The following is a 21,796-nucleotide window of genomic DNA, read 5'->3' on the forward strand; positions in this document are numbered from 1 at the left end:
CTTTTTGTTGCTTTTTTTAAACTGATTATTGGAGTGGCATAATTACTGGCATTGCAGTACAATTGTTTGACTTGTGGGCGGTAAATGTAATAAATTTAAACTGTTTTTATTCCTATATATTCCTCTGTATTGGTTACTCACCAAACTTTATGTTGATTTTGTGTTTGCCACATTAAGGGAAGCTTTTTATGAATATGGGCCAAGCCACCTTTCTGAGTTACTTTTCTGGTTTCTTATTGTAATGGCCTTTGATTCAGGTTCCTTGTAAATTTTTTTTTTTTTTTTTGTTACATCTTCACTCCTATTGTATCACTGAAGACACTTTTTAGAACGATTATTTATTTATTACTATATCTTCATGTTGTCTAAATGCAGAGAGCCACATCCATCCCCAGTATAGCTCTCTTGAAGGTAATGCTTGGATCAAAGTGTGTCCTTTTTAACTGACTCTGACTAAATGTTAACTGAAGGATCTCTTGACTTCTCATGTTTGATGTTACTTACTATGGGACGTTTTATTTGTGGTACAGTAAGCTGTTTCAGATGCTGATGACATTCAAGATTAGTTGTGAACAAAAAGCAGAAAACAAAGTTAACCACGGCCATACAGTTTTCATAGTTTTAAATCTCTACTGTGAGTACAGAGGCTCAAATTGTGTTTTGAAAGAAGGTAGTGCTTTTAAAGAGAAGTAATAACTAGCAAAACATTATAGGCATTATCAGTTTTCAGTGCTGTTTCTTTATAGCACTCAAAATAACAATGGGACAAACTATTCCACCCTGTACACCCCTTTAGGGCTCTAAAAAGAATTACATTCTCTCTTGGTGTCCTTTTCCTTTCCTACCTTGTTTCTTCTCTTTCTATCCCTCTCTGCCTTTTGTTCATAAGGGCTTGACTTAGCTAGCCAAAACTGTCTCTGTTCCAACACTGCTGTTCGTCTGTGACTGAAAAGGCAGCTAGAAGTATTGTATGAAACAGCTCAACTTTCTAAAGTCTCGGTGTACCTGAAAAGACCTTTTCATGATCCTGTGTTTCTGCAGAATTAAATCTGCAAGTCAGAGTTAATATAGGCAAAAGATGTGTTTTTTCTCTTTGTTGTTCCTTTCTTGCTGTCCTTTTGTGTACATCTGGGTTTATTTTGGAGAAAGCAAAGTTCTGACTTTATCAGAACCAGCTCCAGCTCATCTCAGTGAGCTTTTTTTCCTTTTCTCCAAGAAGGGCATCTTTTATACTGTGTACAAAATGTCAAACCAGGAGTTTGGTTGTAGGAAAATGATGTAAGCAACACCGTTAAACTAGAAGCTGTTCTTAATTCAAAATCCTTAGCTGCTTTTCTTTCTTTTTCTGTATCTTTAAAAATCTTTCAAATCATTCATTAATACTGATTGTTGCCAGGGGTTTAAGCACAGTGAGGTTTTTCATACTCAAAACCCCACCCACATTTAGTTGTTGAATGTCATACAACAGGGTCAGGGTCATGTTAACTCCTTTGACACTCTGAGCTCATTTATTCCATCAAAATTAGCACAACACCTATCAAGAAACATCAAGTTAAAACATATCTAGAGCATTAGTTGTGAGTTCTTTAAACATTTACTTAAACTTTAATATATTAAAATACAAAATAGGAATAAATTACAATTCACAATTTCTTACATCATTTTATTAAGAACAAATTATTTGTATAGACTAGATCTATATAAATAAATCACAGTACATTTTACTGGTGTTTAGAAGAATGTTATACTTTTTTTTATAAAATTAAGAAATTTAAATTTATTTATTTTATCCCTCAACCATTACTGCAAAAGAATCATGCATTATCTCTACTGAACAAAGATAAAGTCCACCTAATGGAGAGAGTCCGGATAAAGATGTGACTCTACTCTCCAAAATTAGACATGAAACACAGATATACCAGGACTACTCATTGAACAAGAAAGAGTAAAGTATAATACAATGTTCATGTGTAGTAAAATCAAAGTTATATCAAAACAACACAGTTCTCTTTACACACCTTTGCAATGAGTGGTAAAAAAAGAAAAGAATGACAACTGTCCAGCATGCAGCTGAAAACAAACATTCCAGTTTTAGGGATGCCTAAGTTTGGCCAAAGGATAAGAGGAACTAAAAAAAAACCCAGACAAAATGGAAAACAAACAACCTGGATGCTTCCAGTCCCTCTGTGTTCTTCTCCTCCACGCCACGGCTGTTACACTTAGTAGCTGGGATGGGTATTCCTGAAGTTATCCTTCCTGAGTGAGGTCCATCACTGCCATCTGGATTTGTACATTTCTCGTGCCTTCAAGGAGAGGGAGGTCCTTTCAGAGAATTGCAGGACCCTGGAGTGCTTCCAACTGTAGTTCCTTGCCCAACCCACTGTATTAGAAATTACCTTTTAATTCAGTTCTTGTAGCTATTCAGCACTGAATGCACAGTTCTACTTAAAGTATAATTCACATTTGCACAGCTTGGTTCACATGCTTTAAGGCTTGTCACTTCAGAACAGAATTATGGTGCAAGCAAGAACCTTCATTTATTACAGCAGGAATCAAGGTGAAGCAGACTCTCTCTAAGCATCTGTTACAAATGCTGCTCTGCTGCTGTTTTTTTCCAGCACAAGTGCTTTTTATCAAATTGTACTGTTTTACAGATTGCTTTTGCTATATATATATATATATATATATATATATATATAAAATAAATAACAATGCCACTGTTTTCCCATTTGATTCTGAGGTGTAGTCATTTTACAATGCATTGTGCTAAACAGAAGGAAAGAACATTTAATTGAGGACATTTCAGGTTGTCTCTGCCGAATTTAAGGTTTTAAAAATAATTCCACCCTAGTTGAAACATATGTATACACAATACCTGAAATTACACTCTTCTATTTCTAAGTAGGTCAAACAAAATATATTTTTAAAAGATTCCCCTCTTCTGTCAGCTGATTTTTTTTTAAGCTCAAGAGTTTCCTATAGTTTTTGCTTTTTATGGCAAAATGATTCCATTAATATTTTAATACTGTCAAGTGACATAAGTGTGAAATACATCTATAATGCCTCTTGATTTGTGTGACTTCAGTAATAGGTAATATTGAATTTTAAAATGTCTTTTAAATTCCCTTGAAGATACCTGCTTTTTTATCCATGTTACCCGCAAAACAAAAAGGCTGAAAATTAACCCTCATTTCCTGTGCCCTAGGTCTTTGATACTGTGTATTTAGCTCACATTTGACCTGTTATCTTTTATTGTCTCCAACCTCCACTAAAACTAATCAAACTCCTTCTAACTTTTTAAGTGAGACTGAGTTCAGATCAGTGTATAGCAGGCTGTCATTACCTCTTTTCATGATCGCTGCTTAGATCAGCTGTCAAAGAATGCTGAGATGCATATGGACTGGTAAGACAAGGTTCTTTGGGTGAATCTGATCTGTTTTATTAGACCAACCTAAATAGTTGGAAGACAATTTTTTAGCAAGCTTTAAAAATTGTTTTCCAACTATTTAAATTGGTCTAATGAAAGATATCAGATTCACCCAAAGAACCTTGTCTGCCTATGTCCTTAGACCAACACGGCTACAACCTACACCCCTATGGACTGGTAACGTATTTATCATGAGCTTGAGATGTGTGTCTTCTGGTTTTCCCCTGGAAGCACCAGAGGGCCCTGGATATGAAGGTTTATGTGCATCTGTCTGTTCAAAGTCCAAATTTAAGTTTTATTTACAAAAAAAAGTTTTTTACAAAACCAAATAATAACCAGAAGTTTTTTTAAAAAAAGTATTTTAACATTGTCCTGCAGCAGTGATGTGCTATCAATATTTTATCAATGGATTTCCAGAATTTTCTACCTAGCCCGCAACAGCCTCAGTCTGAGAGGAACTCACATACTTATTTGTCTTCCACTTTAAACAATTGTGCTTTATAGTAGGAAAACAAAGCAGTGGGTACTATCTTGGTCCCACTGAACTTGATGGCAAAACCTGAATTAGCTTTTGCCCATTGGCTCTTAGTAAATGCACTTATATTAAATGTATACAGGAGATATTTTGCTTTGTTCCAGAAAACAATATTGACTAAATAGGTAGCACAGTACAGGGTTCAGCATAACCTCAAGCAGTGGTAATGTGAAAAAACTGTGGAAATATATCTATAGATGGTTTCCTCTGCTGACAAAATGTTTTGGATATAACTGCACCTGCTGTTTGGGAAGTCAGACTCAGAAAGGGAAGCGGGGCTGCAGTAGGGTCAAAGGTAGCCCATCCCAAGTCACCTGTTAGTTTTATAGTAGAATATAACAGTGGTTGCTCCCCATTCCTGCCACTGTAATGCTACCCTGTGACATTGGAAGACCACTGTATCATTGGGCTAGTGCAGAATGTAAAATTGCCTAGCCTAGTGAATCTAACTGTCTGAGCTCAGTGAAGTACAAAGGTAGACAGAACATATATACCTGGAAATAAAGTTAACCATGTCCTGAAGAGCTAGGTGGTTGTGCTAACCTATCTCGGGCATTTAAAAAATATATACAGTGCTCCCATCCCCAGACCTCACAATTCAAATACCAAGTGGGAGATTATTAAGAAAATCATATATGTTGGGTTCTTTTTCTTCACCTTCTAAGTCCTGAGCTTTTACGGTACACTGGGGCCATATATTGTCTTTAAACTTACGTTTCTTCTTAATAAAGCTGAGACTCTTATTCAGTCTGTTGATACCAGCAACCAGGGCCTTAAGTAAACGCCAACCATTGTGAGACTGGCAGTAAAATTGCAAAATTAGGCAGCATTGAATATATGACATTTATGTTGACACTGCCCCTATAAAATGCTGGAGGTGTTCTGTGCAGAAGAAGTTCTGTGAAGACTCCTACGTCTATCGAAAGAGGGACAACCTGCATCACAAGCATCCCTTTCTACTGCTGTAACTAATCCTAGCATTGCACTGGGAATAGTAGTTAAACTAGAAAATTATGCAGGCATCTACTTTGCATTCCAAGATGGGACACACAAACTGATTGTCCAGGGACTTAAAGGAGTTCTCCTTAACAGGCAAATCCTGTACTCCTAACTCAGGTGAGACTTCTCCTACTGATCTTTATTAAATACTTGAAATTAAACTGACCTGGAAGGATTTGAGGCAGGAAGTTGCATTAACAATTGAACCTTTAGTGAAAGTTTATTTTAGTCCAGTGGTTCTTGTTCTATGTTGTATGTGTCCTGGCCTGGATCTGGCAGGTAATGTGACCACTTTTTAAATGTCTGGTATTAGTCAGCAGTTGCCACGTAGTTTCATCTAATTAAGATTCCCCGCCCCCTCAGTTATTTTTTGTGCATATTGGAGAGAGTTTTTTATACACAGTATGTCTTGGAAAATTATTTTTCATACTATACAACACTGTGTCGGTGTATTACGGGGAGAGAACATTTATACAGCATAACCACCTGTGGTGTGCTTGTCTCTTTTTAGTGTTATGTATTTAATTGAGAAACAGCTGTTGGAAATTCATCTGCAAAGAGTAATGAGGATTTACAATTTACATAATACTCAAACCACTCCATTTTAACACAACTTTCTGAAAGATTATATTGTCACCTAAGATTGACAACTGCATTTTATTCTCACCTAATCAAGAGTAGCTTATTTTAATTTTCTTAGGCGTTAAGGACCTTTAGGCAGGAACCATGTTAGCCCTGAAGAGACAAGAAGAGACACCAGTCCTAACTGGGGCTTGTAGCCATGACAGTACCATAAATGTTGGATGATCTAATTCTTAAATAAATTGATTTGTAAGTATATCCATTACAATATTCTCTCTTTCTCTAGAAACCTATTGACTGTAAGAATCAGCTTGGTTGCTACACTTTGCTAGAAATGCCCCATGCTTGGTGATTTCCAGAGTCATGATATTAATTGTTACAACCAAGCTACCCTCCATGATCCCATGAAAGAGGCACAGACATAGTTTGCCTTCTAAATCTGAGCAATGCTCATGACCATACAAGTAATTCATAGGGAACAACAGAGGCCAACCAGGGTTTACTTTTACAAGTGGATAACAGACTAGTTAAGTAACTGACTCTTCACATTGTTGAAAACTGAGGGTCCTATTCAGCAAATATTCAGTATCCTAGGGCACTAGCCACAGAGGCTACAGAAGTTTCAACAACTCGGTTATCAGTGGGTGTAATCCTGATTCAAGGACCATAATTATGATGTTATATGTACATATATCTTATTATATCTTGGACACACTTGATTCCTGAGAATTACAGAAACCTGCATCTTGTTAATCCAGATATATGTAAAATGACCCGTATTAATTACTGAGATGAACATGTACTGAGAGAATAGTGATGTCTATAAAAAGGGTAGTAGACATGTCAGACTCTAATTTCAACCGTTACAGTTCATCATGCTCAAGAGGGAAACTCAAGCTGTATATAATAGTCTGGACAACCCCTGCCAATAGGCATTTTCCAGGCTCTGGGTTCTTGTGGGTCACTTGTTTTATCAAGTCACTACAATCATTATTTGTCTACAGTTAAGAGTTAGGTGATCTGTTTTCAACATCCAATCAGAACAAAGCATTATTTTGTTCTTGCCTCTTCTGAAAAGGTATACAAAGCTGAAAAGGTATAAAATGCCACTGATAACCAGGAATAAGGCTTTAACCAGTTTCCACCTTCTCAATGTGGATACAATTTTGTGTGCTCAACATTTCTTGGACTTATACATGGGGTGATAGGTCTTGAACAGGCATTCATTTCTAATGGTGGAGAAATTTCTACCACTAGAAATCTTTCAGGGAGAGGAAGCAGTACAAGCATTTATCCTGCACCTGTCCCTTCTTCCCTGCTCTCCATGCCTTCCCCAGATCAGGGTGATTCTAATCTGGAGAAATTATGGGTGACAGTGGCTACTCCACTTCTCCTGGTCCAGAGAAAACTTCCCTGCATGCCCAGCTTCACATTGCTGCCACTGCTACTCGCAAGGTAGCGAAGGGGCTACAATTTAACATGTCATGTGAGGGTGAAGGAGCTCCCTAAACATAGGATGTTAAAATCTGTCACCAGATGGCTTTTAAACTGCTGCCTCTGCCCAACTGGTGGCAGGAACAGCAACATGAAGCCAAGGGCATGGGGAAGTAGGCTCATGGAAACTCTCCCCAAGCTCATTTTCTGCCCCAATCTGCTTTTAAATCACTGCCCCCATTATGAAGCCATGGGTACAAGGAAGCAAGCTCAGGGGGTCCCTCAGCTTCACAATGCTGCCCAGCTGGGTGGCAGGGATGGTAAATTCAAAGCCAGGAGAGCCAGAACTATGCTTGGGGGTAGCCTCTTAAGCAAAGGCAACTGGTAGCAGAGATCTGGGGGGGCAGGCATGTGCCCCTCCTGAGATTGGCTCCTGACTTGGCACTGCTCAGGACAGGGAAGTTTTTTTGCCGTGTGGGCCGGTGGTGTGTTGGGGGAGGGAGGAGGGAACTACATTGTGGCACAGAAGTATAGGAGTGTAGGAGTGGATATGGACTTTTGGCCCACCCCCAGGTCCTCCCTGGGGCCCACCCACAAATTGTGTCCCCCCCCAGACTCAGGAGGCACCAGTTACCCCTGCTCTTAAGCCTGGTTCCCACCCATTTTGCAGCACTGTCATCCACCTGGCAGTTCCTTGTTAGGGGAAGACCAGGATCCTTACTGCTGCTGCTCCTCCCCCATCCCCAACCAGTCCAGGAGGGGAGGGGAGCAGCAAGGCAAAGTCTCCAGCCTATTCACCAAACCATGAACTTCATGGTTTGGGGAAGAGGCAAGGAGGGTGTGCCTGCCCCGACTTCTTGGACCAGACTGGGAAAGAACCATACAAGCATTCGCTCTTGCAAGAGAGTTCCTCTTGTAAGGGAAATCTTCCATGTTGACACCTGGAAAATCTTTCTTCTGGAAGGCGCATGTTTCTCCTAGTAGATACTGAATGAATACTTGTAATTTATATCAGGAAAGCGACGATTCTCCACTTAGAAATGTAATGCCTATACATAGCTATGATCTCCTACACCTTTGCAAAGCTTGTGTAAGGGTGCCACAGACATATTGGCACCATCCATGTTCTAAATAGGCCCTGTTGAGTCCTGCAGGCAAGACAAAGTCAGTGAACACTTTGAGGTCCCTATCATGAAGACTGTGCTGCAGTATCTCTAAGGTAGTCTTTTAAGCAGTACTAATTGTGACCAGTCCTGGAGATATGCCATTTCTAGAGCCCCCAGTAGTTGCCAATTAGCTACTGAAACTTATATTTGACATCTGCACCCAAGCAAAATGCCAACCATTGTATATAACTAGAGTTTCATTCTAGTACATACAATGTGCCTAATAATCATATTTCTGCAAAACTCACTGGCATTACAGGTTAGGTCAGAGTTAATAATATCAGCAAGATGATCCTTCCTAGCATTCTGCACTGAGAGCTATTATGCTAGATGCTAAAACAGGGTACCACATTTATACGTGCGAACCTTTACAAATTAGTGTGACCAGGTTAACCTTCTGAATTTAGGTGCTGCATCTTGCAATAAAAGTAATTCATAGGTAACAGCAGAGTCTTATCGTGAATTACATTAGATTTGCCTAAGTAAGAAGTAAACTATTGTAATGTTCAGAAATCAAGATATGACTATGTGATGAATTTTCACATCTCCTGAATCAGGATTAGTATTCCTTAGCAAGTAAAGAGAGCAAGGGTAAGACAGAGGGGTTAAAAGGATATTTTTACCCCTTTGGACTCTCTGCAGAATGCCCCATAGGAAATGCCTAATAGTTCAACAGGAATGCCAAATTTCTGCTGAATAGGTTAAAAGGGTGAGGAAGCCTCTTCGGCAGCCATCCATGCGTAGAAGGCCTGCATAACATTTCTGCTGAATAGGGCCCTAAATGAAGACAAAAGAAACATAGGAAGCCAACTGTAACTTGAAAAGCTTTTCTGTTTGTGTGGTTTCTTCTAATTGCATTTTTTTCTATTCCAAGGCTGATTTCATTTTCAGGACAATTAGGCATCAGTTTGGGTGTGCCAGTGGAATAGAAATAAAATATTACAAGAGAACAATCCATATTTGTAATAACAGCCTAACTTTTTATTTAATTGTACCTTAGCAGATCTAAACAGATCCATCTTGTTTACTATTGAAAATGACCCCATTTTTAATGTTATAAAAAACAGTGCTATGTAGAAGACTTGGCTTTTAATTTTGCATTTATAAAAAAAAAAGTTTGAAATATTTTACATCCCACTGGAAATGAAAGGAACTGGTTTCATGCCATTTTAAACAGGGGTTTCACAGCCTTCTCTGGGTTTAGTCTATGTACCTGGATCCTACTTGTTTAACTCACAAGAGTTTGTTCAACTTTTCGTTTCACAGTAATGAGCTTTTACAATTACAGCAAAGATGGATGGTCAGGAAATTGCAATCTTACCTCTGCAAGCGGATGCCAGTGAGCAATGGGTTTCCGAGGATACGAGAGCATTTCGTTCCAATGGTCTCGACCTAGGCTTTCTGCATCGTTGCCTACTTGACACACTCCGATGACCTCATTGTGACCTACACTGTGAAAATGTTCCATAATATTTTTTTCTTAAAATTTTACACTTGGAACAATATAATTTAAATTCTCTGCAAACAGACAATAATCAAGGGTGGTAAGAATTAACTCCTCTAGAAAATGTACAGCTATACCAGTGAAGGTCAAACTTTTTGGCAGGTGTGCCACAAATTATCCCTTCAGCTTTCCCAAGTGCCACTGTGATCCTCTTCCTCTGCCTGATCTGCTGTTCTGCTTTCTGCTACCTGCCTTGTGCTGCCTGCTCTGCTTTCTGCCCTATCTGTTGCTGTGCTGTCCCCTCCCTGATCTGCTGCATGGCACACACAAAGGCTGCCCACGCTACTTGTGGCATATGTGCTGCAGGCTGGCTACCCCTGAACTATACAATAAATAAGTTTGAGATTCATCCACATCTTCACAGATAACCTACATAATAATAATTTCCCTTTTTTATGGCCCTTTGTTTCTGTTGATTTTCTATGAAGTAAATTGATACTTGGACTCCTATTTGCCTACATTCTACTTCTAATGAATAGAGAAGTTCAGTAGTATTTGAAAAAAGATAAGATTAACTACTAATCATTCTTGCTCTGAATCCAGCCCATAGCTATATAAGACTATTCTGATACGTAAGATATCTGAAGAAATAGGACATCTTTTCAAAGGCACTTATTTGCAAGTAAAGTATACTATATGCCATACTTGCAAAAATGCTTTTATGCTTCTGAGGAAATAACATTTAGTCCATAAAGGGCCATTCAGAATACTGATGTTCTCTTGAATATTTGTGATATTCTTGAATATAATCTTAATATTTATGTAAATTAGTCATAAAGTAGATTGGTACTATTCTGGATCTCAAAAACTAAGAAGGAAATGATGTCTCACAGTACTAAGAATTGTATTCATTTGCTGAAGCCTGCATGGCAAAACATTTTCATTTCCCAGAATTGTAGAGAAAACTATAGTAATTTGAGTCATTATTTTATAATCTGTTGGTTTATAAATTCTTGAATCATAGGTTTGTATCCAATAATAGCTACAGTCATCTCACCGGTCATAATCCATAACAGCTATCGACAAGTTAATTTGGTCAATGTTTTCCGGAGGGACATCAAAGACTATGGCTTCATTGTAAACAGGATTAAGTGTATTCCTCTTAGTGGAAGTTTTCCTCTTCTTTAGTCGCCTTCCTTCACACATTAAAGAAACCTTCACATAAGGATCTATATGAATCATAATAAGATGCTGGTTGATTTAAAAAAATAAAAACACAAATGCAAAGCAAAAAGAGTAACCTTACATATGCATAGTTTATTTACATGTACCTAAATGGAATCTTAATGCCTTATTAATGAAATGTCTGGGAGGCACTCACAGTTTAAAAGGTTTTTCCTCGTTGAATGCTTATAATGAACAATTAACGTGTTTGTTCAGGAAGCTGTTTCTTCCATACTGTCTTCTCAAAGAGCATGAACATTTCCACTAACTTACAATATGCATTCCTGTGTTCATAAGAGCCTGTGCAGGTGATAACTTTTACAGCTTTTGTAGAATCCTGACACAGTAAGAATACTAGTGGCAGTAGTAGTGTTCACTGGTATTTGGTTAGTTATATTAGGCTGTAAACAGAGCTTGACTACTTTGTAATGCCATAAAAATGTTTATGGCACAAAACCCAAGTGAACAGGCATCTTCACCCTTTGCTGCACCACAAATGCCTAAATTGTGTGAAAGTGACAATGCTACTCATAATTTATGTCACTTTTATGCAGCCAATGTCTGTTTGCTTACATCTATGGGTGCCCACATTCTCCAGTCACTTGGGCAAGAGTTCCCAGGGCTTCAGGGGACATATCCTGTGAAGCAATGGCCCTGGATACCTCACCCTAACATGGGGCACATGTCTTCAAATGGAGGTTCCCTGGTTGCAGATGTGTGCCCCAACCTGGGACTGGGCAGCAAGAAATGCATGATGAGGGAATCCCTATGTAAGGGATTCCTGTGACATGTCTGCAGGTGGGGAGGGATAGGGACCTACCAAAATCATGGCAGAAGTGCACTGTACAGCAGCTCCTTTAATCTTGCTCATTTTGCTGCATGTCCCCCCCCCCCCCACATGACTGGTGGAGGAACCCCAGCAGCCTCACTGCTTGCTGCTGATCAGCCAGGAGGAAAAAAAAATGCAGTTTTAAATATGCCATGCTTTTTGCCTTCTGGTCAATCAGCAAGTGGTGGGGGCACTGAGGCCCCTCCACCAATTAGGTGGGGGAGGCACATGGCAAAACAAGATTAAAGGATCTGCTGCTCGGGGCTGGACCTGTTGATCCTTCAGGGTCCCTTCCAGACTGAATGTCTATGAAATCTATGCTTAGTGGACTTCTGCCGCAATTTTGGTAGGTCCTTAGATGAGGGGGGAACTCGCATAAGGGTTCCCCAGTCTGTACCTGCAGACTATGATGCCACCTAGGAGTGGTCTGCAAGCACGGAAAGGAAACTCCTATAGGAGTCCCCCCCCCCCGCCCGTGCTTGCAATCATGCAGATTCCTCAGTGCACATTTCTCACTGTGGCACCCTGCACAGTCTGCAAACACAGAAGGAAGAACTCGCTTGGGTCTCAGTGTACACTATAGTTAACAGTGCAGTCTGTGGATGATTTATTTTTCTGCAATTTCCTCTTCAGACTTGTTTTTAACAATTTGTTCTCTAGGAACAGTCACTCTGTAGTCTGTGATGGAATTTTCAGGGAGGTTAAAATATTCTGCCATGGACTTTTCTGTCTTTTTGGCATTACTGTGAGATGGGTGTTCATTCATTCTTCCATGTAGGGATTTTCCCATCTGTCCAATGTAGATAGCAGAGGAGCACTGTAAGCAGGTGATGGCATATATGACATTGGTAGAAATGCAAGTAAATGAACCTGGGATGTTATAATCTGTGTTGTTTGGTCTAGTGATTATGTGCTTTGTGTTGATGAGGGGGAACAGCTAGCATCTGAGTCTGGAGCAAGGTCCGGTGACTTGGTGAAAGGAATGGTTAGGTGGTCTGATGCTGGAGAGACACAGTTTTGAGGCTGTAAGCCAAAACAGATTTGTCCCCCCTGGCTACTAGGAGGCAGTCATCCTTTTCCAGGAGCAGTTGGAGGTCAATAAGGATGTGTCTGAGATGCTCAAGCTAAGGGCTGCAGGTGACAACCAAAGGGATTCTGTTGTTCTTGTCTCAGGGTTGGTATTGTAGGAGCTTGGAGCAGGGTCTGAGTCTGGCTATTTTGATTTGAGTGGCTACAGTTTTAGGATTGTAGTGTAATTTGTAGGGATATTTGCTGCATATCAGTAAGGTATGCATCACAGTCAGTGGAATCAGAGAAGATCTGGTTGTAATGTGGAGCTTGGGTATAGACCGGGGGTGAGCAATTATTTTGGCTGGAGGGCCAACCACTTAATGAGTTTTGGGGACCTGTTGAGGGCCACATCCATCTCTCTCTCTGTCTCTCTCTTCTCTTCTTTTTTTGTCCTTTCTCTTTATCTCCCCTCTCCTGGTCAGAGCTCTAGTTTGCCAGGCGCCCCGATGCTCAGCTGTGGACCCAGGCCGCAGCGGCAGTGGCATCAGCTGTGGGTGCAGCCAGCAGGTTCTAGAGCCCAGACAAGTAACCTACCGCCAGTTTCCACAGCTGCTGCTCCTGCCTACCTGGCATGGTAGAAGCTCCTGCTTCCAGCAACTTCCAGGTTAGGGGTCTGGAAAGGAGCTTCCACCACATCAGGAAGGTGGCGACATCAGCTGTGGAAGCTGATGGCAGGTTCTGCGTCCAGGCTCCTGACCTTGCTGCAGGGCCACAGCTGATGCTGCCATCCTCCCAGTGTAGTGGAAACTTTTGCCCAGGGCCCAGACCTGGAACCTTCTGGCAGCATCAGCTGTGGACCCAGGCAGAAGCTTCTGCCATGCCGGACAGGTGGCATCACCAGCTGGGACACTGCCTGTGGGTCCCACATCAGGGCTCTGGAATCTGCTGGCTGAACCCACAGCTGACACCACTGCCTGCCTGCTGAGACAGAAGCCCCACCTGAGTCCGGAGCTAATGCCACTGCATCAAGGGCTGATGCTGCTGGGCAGAAGCAGTCCTACCTGCTTGTTTGGCACTATGTGGTGGCTGGAGCCACCAGCTGCCCATGGGCCAGATCCAATGAGTTGGCTGCCATTCGCCTGTGGTCCAGACTGAATTTGAATCTGTTGGCAGGCTGGGGTTGGCCTGCAGGCCATATTTTGCCCACCCCTACAATAGATAATGGAACATGTGGTGGGCTTAAGATAAGACTTATGGGTGTAGAGCTCACTGGAGCAGTTGATTGGCTTCTGATGCAAAGTGGTGGTGATACAGCTATTGCAAATTTTCAGTGGTGTCCAAGACCTGTGTCCATCAGTGAATTTATTGCTTTGTTTCTCTCTCTCCTACCCACCTTGCCTCTCTCAGCAGTCCTCTCTTTCTCCTTCCCCTTCCCCTTCCCCTTCCCTACCCTTTGTATTCTAATTTTCCTGTTTCCTGTAGTCCCTTTACATCTGATGAAGTAAGCCCTCTGTTTATAAAAGTTACGCTCTACGTCTCTGGTTTAGTTAGTCTTTAAAGATGCAAATGTACCTTGCTTTTTGTATGAATGTGAGTTTTGTGTGGAGCCCTTTCTGACAGCACTGTAACATCAACCTGGTTAGGCACTGAAACAGAAAGTGATCCTTTTGTAGGGAAACCTTAAAGTGGTTTTACTTTGTTGCATTGCTAGCCCTGAAAATAGTTACTGAAGTGGTTCTGGAAGTTTGTAATCTCAGCCTGATATCAAAGATCATTTGCACTGGGCTAATAGCTGTTGATATTCTATACTTTTCAGCCAACATATATTGTAACAACTACGAAGTTGTGAAAAATTAAATTGTTTTGGTTACAACCACAGCATGACCAACTCCAATCAGTCATGTTTAAGTTTTTCTTTGCAACCGTGAAAATTAAAACCTATTTTCCCCCCCCAGATAAAACTGCAGAAACATTCCTATTTAAATGGCTGCCAGCTTAGGGTTTTAAGACAAACACCAAACATCAGAAGAGCTGGCTGTGGCAGGATGCTTGATGTGTCTGCCACCTTAAGAGGTCAGGCAGCTTGCTGAGCTACGAGCAGGTGAGGATCAGGGTAATTGCAGAGTCAGATGACCCAGGGAGCTGGCAAATGAGGCTAGGCCTGATCAAGGGAGCCACCTGATTGGAGGGGGGCTGGGTTTGGACAGGGTATAAGCCTAGACCCTGAGAGTAGGGCTGTCAATAACATCTTGAGAGCTGGTGAATAAGGTTGCTGTATGTCCAGGGTTTCCTAGACTTGTCCTTTTTTTAGGCCCTCTGATCTCCATCCAGGAGGTTTTTTGAAGTCTGAACAAATGTCTGGGATTTTGCTCTGTTCTGCTGATGGAAGTCGGGGGAGGGTGATTGGAGACAGGGGGCATCATGTGCATCTGCGGATGCACATGCACATGCACATGCACGGCATGTATCCAGGCAGGGCCGTGGGAGCAGCCCTGGCAGCTGCATACAGATAAGTCACGGTGGCAGGGGGTAGAGGGCCAGGGCTTGGGAACTGTCTGGGAGGGATATGTAAGGGATCGGTGTATGAGGGGGTTGGGGTCACGCTAGCACTGAGGGATAGTGACTAGACGTGTGGGCTATGGCAGGGCACAGGCACATGCCCCTCCAGTGAAGGGAGGGGAGGGGGGTCCTTTGGGGCCAGAGGGGAACTACATGGCTAGGCTAGTGGTACCGGAGGTCAGCACCTATGCTTGCTGGGGTGGACCTCCTGGGAGATGCTGCCTAGTGACGGGGATGTAGCCAGGCCACCTGGTGCAGCACAGGAGCCCCAGCCTGGTGCTACAGGCATCCTCTCCTCCTCCCTCCAGCCCATGCCAGGCCCAGACTTGTTCTACCACCACCCACAGGAGATGGAGCTCCTGCAGCCACTACATTCTGGCCCAGTTGGGGCAGGGGCAGCCGGGGGCTCTGGCAGAGCTGGAGGAGTGGGGGGACTGCAGGTTGGGAGTGGCACTGGGGAGGAGGTGCTGCTGGCCAGAAGTGTGAGGCATTGGTAGCACCAGGAAGCTGGGGGTCAGGAGTGAGGGGCACCAGCATAGCCTGGGGGATGGGGGACTATGGGTAGAGAGTAATGAGCACTGGCAGGTCCAGGGAGCTGTGGGTTGGGAGTGAGGTGTCCTCTTTTTTGGAACTGGAAATATGCTAATCCCATTGGTGAAGAAACATCACCCACCCTGAAAGCTGCTGCTTCTGAATGCCAACAAGGAGAATGATATCTGGAGGTCTGGGTAGGAACTGAGGGGATGCTGGAGGTTCCTCGGGACACAATATGGTGGTCCAGAGCCCTGAGAAGGAGGCTGAGTGCCTGGGGCCTAGTGAGAGGCCAGATGAGCCCAGAGAGGGAGGGGCTGAGTGCAGAGGGGCCTCAAGAGACCAGGCAAGCCCTGGGAGAGGGCTGAGAGTCTGTGGGCCAATTACTGAGGAGCCAGGTGAGCCCTGAGGGGCTGAGTGTTTGAGAGACCTGGTGGAGGGTCTGGGTGAACCCAGCAAGTGGGGCATTGGGGAGGGGGGGGGCTATTGAGGGATCTGGATGAGCCCTCAATTAAAGAAGATCTTTGGAGGGCTCAGGGTGACCCCAGAGAGAGGGAGTGATCTATGGAGGGGCCCGAGAGAGCAGACCCACAGAGATGAGAGGGCTGACAGCCTCAGTACTGACCCTGGGAATCTCAACTGGCCTGTGCGGGGCCAGGGCCCAGGAGGGGCCAAAAGGTGAACAGATCATGGTAGAGACTGCTAAAGCCGGGAAAGCCTGGAGTGCGGCCAAGGCCTAAGGGAGGCCAAAGGTCCTTGTGTGGCCACAGCCAAGAGGAAAGAGTCAAGGGGAGTGCAGCCTAGGCTGTTGCTAGGCCACCTGATGAAAAGGGATCAAGGAAAAGGGTCTGAGTTGGGGGCCAGAGATGAAGGACTCAGAGGGGAGATGGAGCCAGGGTTAGAGGACCCAGTGGTTAGCAGCCCAGGAGGGTTATATACACCTAGGGAAAGCCCAGAGGGAGACAAGTAAGATCAGGTAGGCCTGAAGATTGGTCCTGGGTAAGACCTGAGACTGCACCCTACTGCAGCTGGTTAGTGTGGTGGGGCTACCTGTGGTGGGCCAGTCTCCATGAAATGCCACACATGGGCCACTCCAGGGAAAGGCGAGGATGGGGTGCCAGAAAGTCTCAACTCCCACCCCCCTGTGGGATACCCCATGGAGGGGGAAGGCTAGGGGAGCACATCCTGACAGAAAATAACTTGGCCAGGGAAGACGGGGACTGCATGGGTCCAGTGGCCCAGTGAGGGGCCAGGGAATAGAGTGCAGGACCAAATGGGTCCAAGGGCCTGGATAGTGAGGCCCAGCAAGGGCCCCCAGTGGGAGGCCTGATAGAGAGGCTCAGCAAGTGTAATGGGACCAGAGGGGCCCAGCAGCCTAGCAACCGACTAGGAATAGAGTGCAGGACCGGATGGGCCTGGGGAGAACTAAAAGTGTCCAAGATGAGGGACCAAAAGAGGCTGGTAGCCCAGAGAGGGGCTGGGACTGAGGGGCCTGGTAGTCCAGGGAGTGGTTGTGTGAGACCAAAGGGCCTGAGGGCCCAGAGAGGGCTGGAGAAGAAATAGAGGGGTCTGGCAACCTGAGTGAGGCCAAGAGGGACCAAGGGATCTGAGGGCCCTCAGTGGGGCTGAGAGAGGCTGAGGATTCAGAAGGCCCAGAGAGGGGTTGCATCAGCAAGTGGTAGAACATCTGTAAGAGTGCCATCTGTGAGGGATGGGGCATGGTGTAGAGGAGGTATGGAGCTATACAACTGGCCCATAAGGACAGGACCACAATCCAGGTGAACATTGCAATAAGACCAGAGCAGCCTCCTGCACCTGTATATTAGCTAACATCAAGGAGTGGTGGGTGAGAGCTAGGAAGACTGCCCATAGATCAGGGTATTAACAAAATTTGTTTTTGCATACCCTGTGACAATGGCAATGCCAACAATAGCAACACCAGACAGTTCTTTAAGTCAAGGGGGAAGGGACACAACTTTAATACTGAACATGAGAGTAATTCCTACCTGATGCTCCTGTTATGTCCATTGCTTTTAAATTTCTTGCCTTTATTATGGTAATAGTAAGTCTACCAGCTGTTGGAAGGTAGCAGAGTGAAAACATCAGGTCACCAAGATCCACATTGTCCTGTTTAAAAAGAGAGAAAAGAGAAGGGAAGAGAGGGATAAATAATATTAAAATTGTCTCTCTGCCTCTGGTTGTCCATCTGCCTAAAAGGCATAGATTAACTAAAGATAAAGAATCAGCTTTTAAGAATTACAGTTGTATGTGAAGAAGCTTAATTCTCCTTGGAAAGTACAGAGGAAAAAATACTTGTATGTAGTAAGTTGCCCGAACTGCTGTGTTTGCGGGCAAGACTTTGACATCTACACTGCTGTGATCTGTGAAGCTAGTTACAATGTTGTTGTCTGCCCTGAGGTAGGAGGTCTATTTTAGTGATCAAGTGCAGGAGTGGGTGTTGCTCTGCTCTGTGTTCTGCACTGCAGGTCTGATCTGGCTTGTGGGCAAGACTTTGCCTCCCCCCTGCTCTAAATCCAAAAACATCCATAAGAACATTCATTTTGTCCCTTTCCGCATACCATAAAGCACCCAAACATCCTAGAATAAACTAGGAACTGAAAGGCCACAAACATCGTGATGTACCATAGAAAGAGAGCAGAAAAGATGAAGAGCACTGCCAATGAGTATACCCGTGTAACCTAAGGAAGTAAACTATGCCCCACGCTACAGAGGAAGACAGAATACCCTAAACAGTCCATTCTGTTCTGATCAAGGATAAAATTCCTTCCTGACCCCAAATCTGGCAATACATTACCCCTAAATATGCATCAGTTAAGTGCCTGAAAGGCTTTTCTGAGAATCACAGGAAGCATCAGCCTACCTTTGTCAAATCTCTCTTTGCTCATAGCTAATCTATAAGGCTTCAGAAGAAGATGTGAAAAAAAAAAGAAAAAAAAAAGTTATGCATAGCTATGCATTCAAAGGAGAAAGCAGGGAGGGAATGTCCCCCTTGACAAGAAGCATCCCTGAAGCATGGGATTAACTGATTAAATACAACATGATTAAATACAACATAATACATTGCACAGTGTTGTAAGCATATTAAAAGCTCAAGAGGAAGGGGGGTGAACAACAGAAGGAAACCTAATCCAGAAAGGGTCATCACAGCTAGCAGCTTGGCCCTCATTATTCTCATGCACATCTAAAATTCCCTGTAATCTACATTAAAGCATGTCCTCAATAAGACCCTACACTTGCCTCAAGAACCCTGAGCTACTGCAAGCCTATCAACTGTCCAACACCATATGCAATAGGGCTGTGCAAATGTCACTGGGTGTTTCATTTTTGAAGCTGTTTTGATGCGTTTCAAGCTTGAAACAGCAAAATCAAAACAACACAAAAGGCTTTGAACCAGTGTCAAAACCAAATAAGGGCACTCAAAATGTTTCAAAAGTTTCAAAACATTTTGAGTTTCGAAGCCGGGCCTACTTGGCTTCAGCGCTGGTCCCAGGTGGGAGCAGCAGCCTCCTCTCATCTGGTGCACAGATCCAGGGGCCCACACCCCCGAGAGGGCTGCAGGGCTGTGCCAGACTCCTTCTGGGGGTGCAAGCCCTTGGATCTGCATGCTGGATGAGAGGAAGATGCTGCTGTCGCCTGGGACCAGTAGCAGCAGCAATCTTCCCCAGCACTGGGTGCAGGCTGCGCTCAGTGCTGGTCCCAGGCTTCGCCCACTACTGGCCTCCTCTCGTCCAGCATGCAGATCTGGGGGCTCGCACCCCTGGGAGGAGACCAGCACACCCCCGCAGCCTTCCCAAGCCCCCAGATCTGCATCCTGGATGAGAGGAGGCTCAGGCTGCCTCTCCCATCTGGGACCAGTGCTAGGCGTGGGCTGCACCCAGCATCAGACAAGATTGCTTCTGCTGCTGCAGCCTGAGCCTTCTCTCATCCAGCACAGATCCAGGGGCTTGCACCCCCAGGAGGAGTCCAGCACAGCCTAGCAGCTCCTGGATGAGAGGAGGTTCAGGCTGCCTCTCCCACCAGGGACTGGTGATGGGCACAGCAATCCATTCTGTCAGCAATCCCCAGCTGCCTGTCCAGCTGCATGCCCCACCAGTGCTGCTGGGGGCTGGTTTCCATGGAAACCCTGACCCCAGCGCCACTACTAGAGTCTCCAGGGAAACCAGCCACAGCGACACGGGCAGAGGCTGCTGGGTAATGGCGTCCAGTCACTGGCAGGATCTACCACTTTGCCCACTTGTGATTTAGAGGCTAGATTCTATGACATCTATTAGGTGTGCAAGTGCACTTAGGCACTAGGTGAGAGATTCAGTTCCACATTGTTCAAGTCCCTGAAAAACTCAATACAAAAGGTGTATCAGTCTTCTTTCAATTCACTGCTTTTTTGTGACTCAGTCTTAAGGGTCAGATGATCATGTGGTACTAAAGTAGATGCAGTAGGAATTTTCAGGGACTTGAACAGAGTGGACTTGAACAGAGTGGAATAAGCACATAGGTGCTTAAGTCTACTTAGACACCTAGGCTAAGTACAGACAATCAAAAATCCTGACACTGAATTGATTTAATCTTCACAGGTTAGTCTAATTTGTGTAGATTGAACAGATTAAGCAAATTAACAGACAATCACTTTTGATTCCGGAAATGCAGCCACATGCCTGCAGTGGCCCAGGCCAGAAGCTGGAGGTGTTAGAGTACATCTCCCTGCTTAGCTGGAGCGAACAGCTTGGACCAAGCCAGCCTACCCACCCTGCTGAGGTGGGAAGTTTACCAGGGAAGTGCAAAGTATCCTGGGATGCTGGGGAACGTTGAATCTGTTGGGGGAATCTGCTGGGGGACGGTTAACTTGAATCTAGAGGGGATCTGGGACAGAAGTCTAATAAATTCATTTAACTTAAATCATTTCATTCTGATACTACAACCATTCAGGTTGACCTTAAACCAGTTTCTGCCATTTTTAAAGTAGTTTACATGCCACTGAACTTCTGGTGTGCTACAGATGTGAACCAGTTTCAAATCATGTTAACAGTTTATGTGTGATTTCTGTCCCTAGTCCTAATAGATGGAATAGAATCTGGCTCTCAATGTCTATTACTTAGCTGCTTGCAATTGTGGATGACTGGATTCATGACCCAGGTGTGGTACCTTCCAGTATGATGTTCCTAATGTTTTTGGAACTCTTGATGCTTCGGCTTGTAGGGGACTTATTATAGCAGTAACCATGGGAAGAATATCAAGCAAACAACATGTGATGCAACTGCCTAAGTCTTGTAAGGCTAAACATTGTGTATGATGTGGGTGGAGAATGGTAGAGGAAGCCCCACTGAAAATAAGATAGTTGACAGCTCCTGATTTGTAGTAGTAGTCTCCTATAACTTTCCCTCCTGCTTAGCTGAACATTCGATCAGCTTTCACCATCTTAGTTTCAGAAAGGCTGATGTGGAAAAGGAAGTTCTGGTAGAAAATCTGAAGTTTTGAAGCTTCTGTGTCATCTTCTAAGGAAATCAGATATCTGATGTAAAGATTGGCTAACAGTTTTTCCACCTGATCACAAATGAAATTATCCTAGATTTGATTAATTCTGCCTACTACTTCATCTAGCAGTGATTCACTTGCCGATATTAGAAGGCTTTAAATACGGACATTCAGGAGACATGTTTTAAAGTTACAGCTTTTTGCCCTGGTTTTGCCTAAGGGTGTAGGATGAGGTGGTTGAGCGATAATTACTTCTTGCTTTTGTTTTTTGGGGAGAGGTTCATTACTGGATATTGTTAACACTGCTGTTAAAAATTTTAAGAGCACTCAAGGTATTTTGATAGGTATACTTTAGCAGCTAGAAAAATGGATTTGGGGGTGAAAAAGGACAATAAAAAGTCCTTTTTCAGATATGTGCAGAGCCGGAGGAAAAGCAAGGGCAATATTGGACCCCTGCTGAACCAGATGGGGCAACTGACAACTGACGCCCAGGGAAAAGCCAACCTATTAAATGGGTACTTTGCATCAGTCTTTCATCAGTCCCACAGGATGCCCATGCCCACTA

The 21,796-nt window shown here is 43.7% G+C and overlaps 1 protein-coding gene across 4 annotated transcripts in view; it reads right to left on the reverse strand.

Annotated features, from left to right (window-relative positions):
* Positions 1 to 1,486: 1,486 nt before the first annotated feature.
* Positions 1,487 to 21,796, reverse strand: part of SYT9 (synaptotagmin 9) — a 154,792-nt gene continuing 134,482 nt past the window's right edge. The window contains exons 4-7 of one of the 4 annotated variants that reach the window (XM_019552156.1): positions 17,748 to 17,868; positions 10,645 to 10,816; positions 9,465 to 9,594; positions 1,487 to 2,380 (exon numbers count right to left, since the gene is read on the reverse strand). In XM_019552156.1, the coding sequence (XP_019407701.1) occupies positions 2,306 to 2,380; positions 9,465 to 9,594; positions 10,645 to 10,816; positions 17,748 to 17,868 (498 nt within the window). In that variant the 3' untranslated portion in view covers positions 1,487 to 2,305. Of the gene's footprint in view, positions 2,381 to 4,914; positions 5,697 to 7,497; positions 8,921 to 9,464; positions 9,595 to 10,644; positions 10,817 to 17,747; positions 17,869 to 21,796 lie in introns of those variants that run through there. The other 3 variants (XM_019552157.1, XM_019552155.1, XM_019552158.1) reach the window with 3 other exon arrangements.

This window comes from Crocodylus porosus, unplaced genomic scaffold (genome assembly GCF_001723895.1).
Source record: "Crocodylus porosus isolate Cpor-Errol unplaced genomic scaffold, CroPor_comp1, whole genome shotgun sequence".
NCBI lineage: Eukaryota > Metazoa > Chordata > Crocodylia > Crocodylidae > Crocodylus > Crocodylus porosus.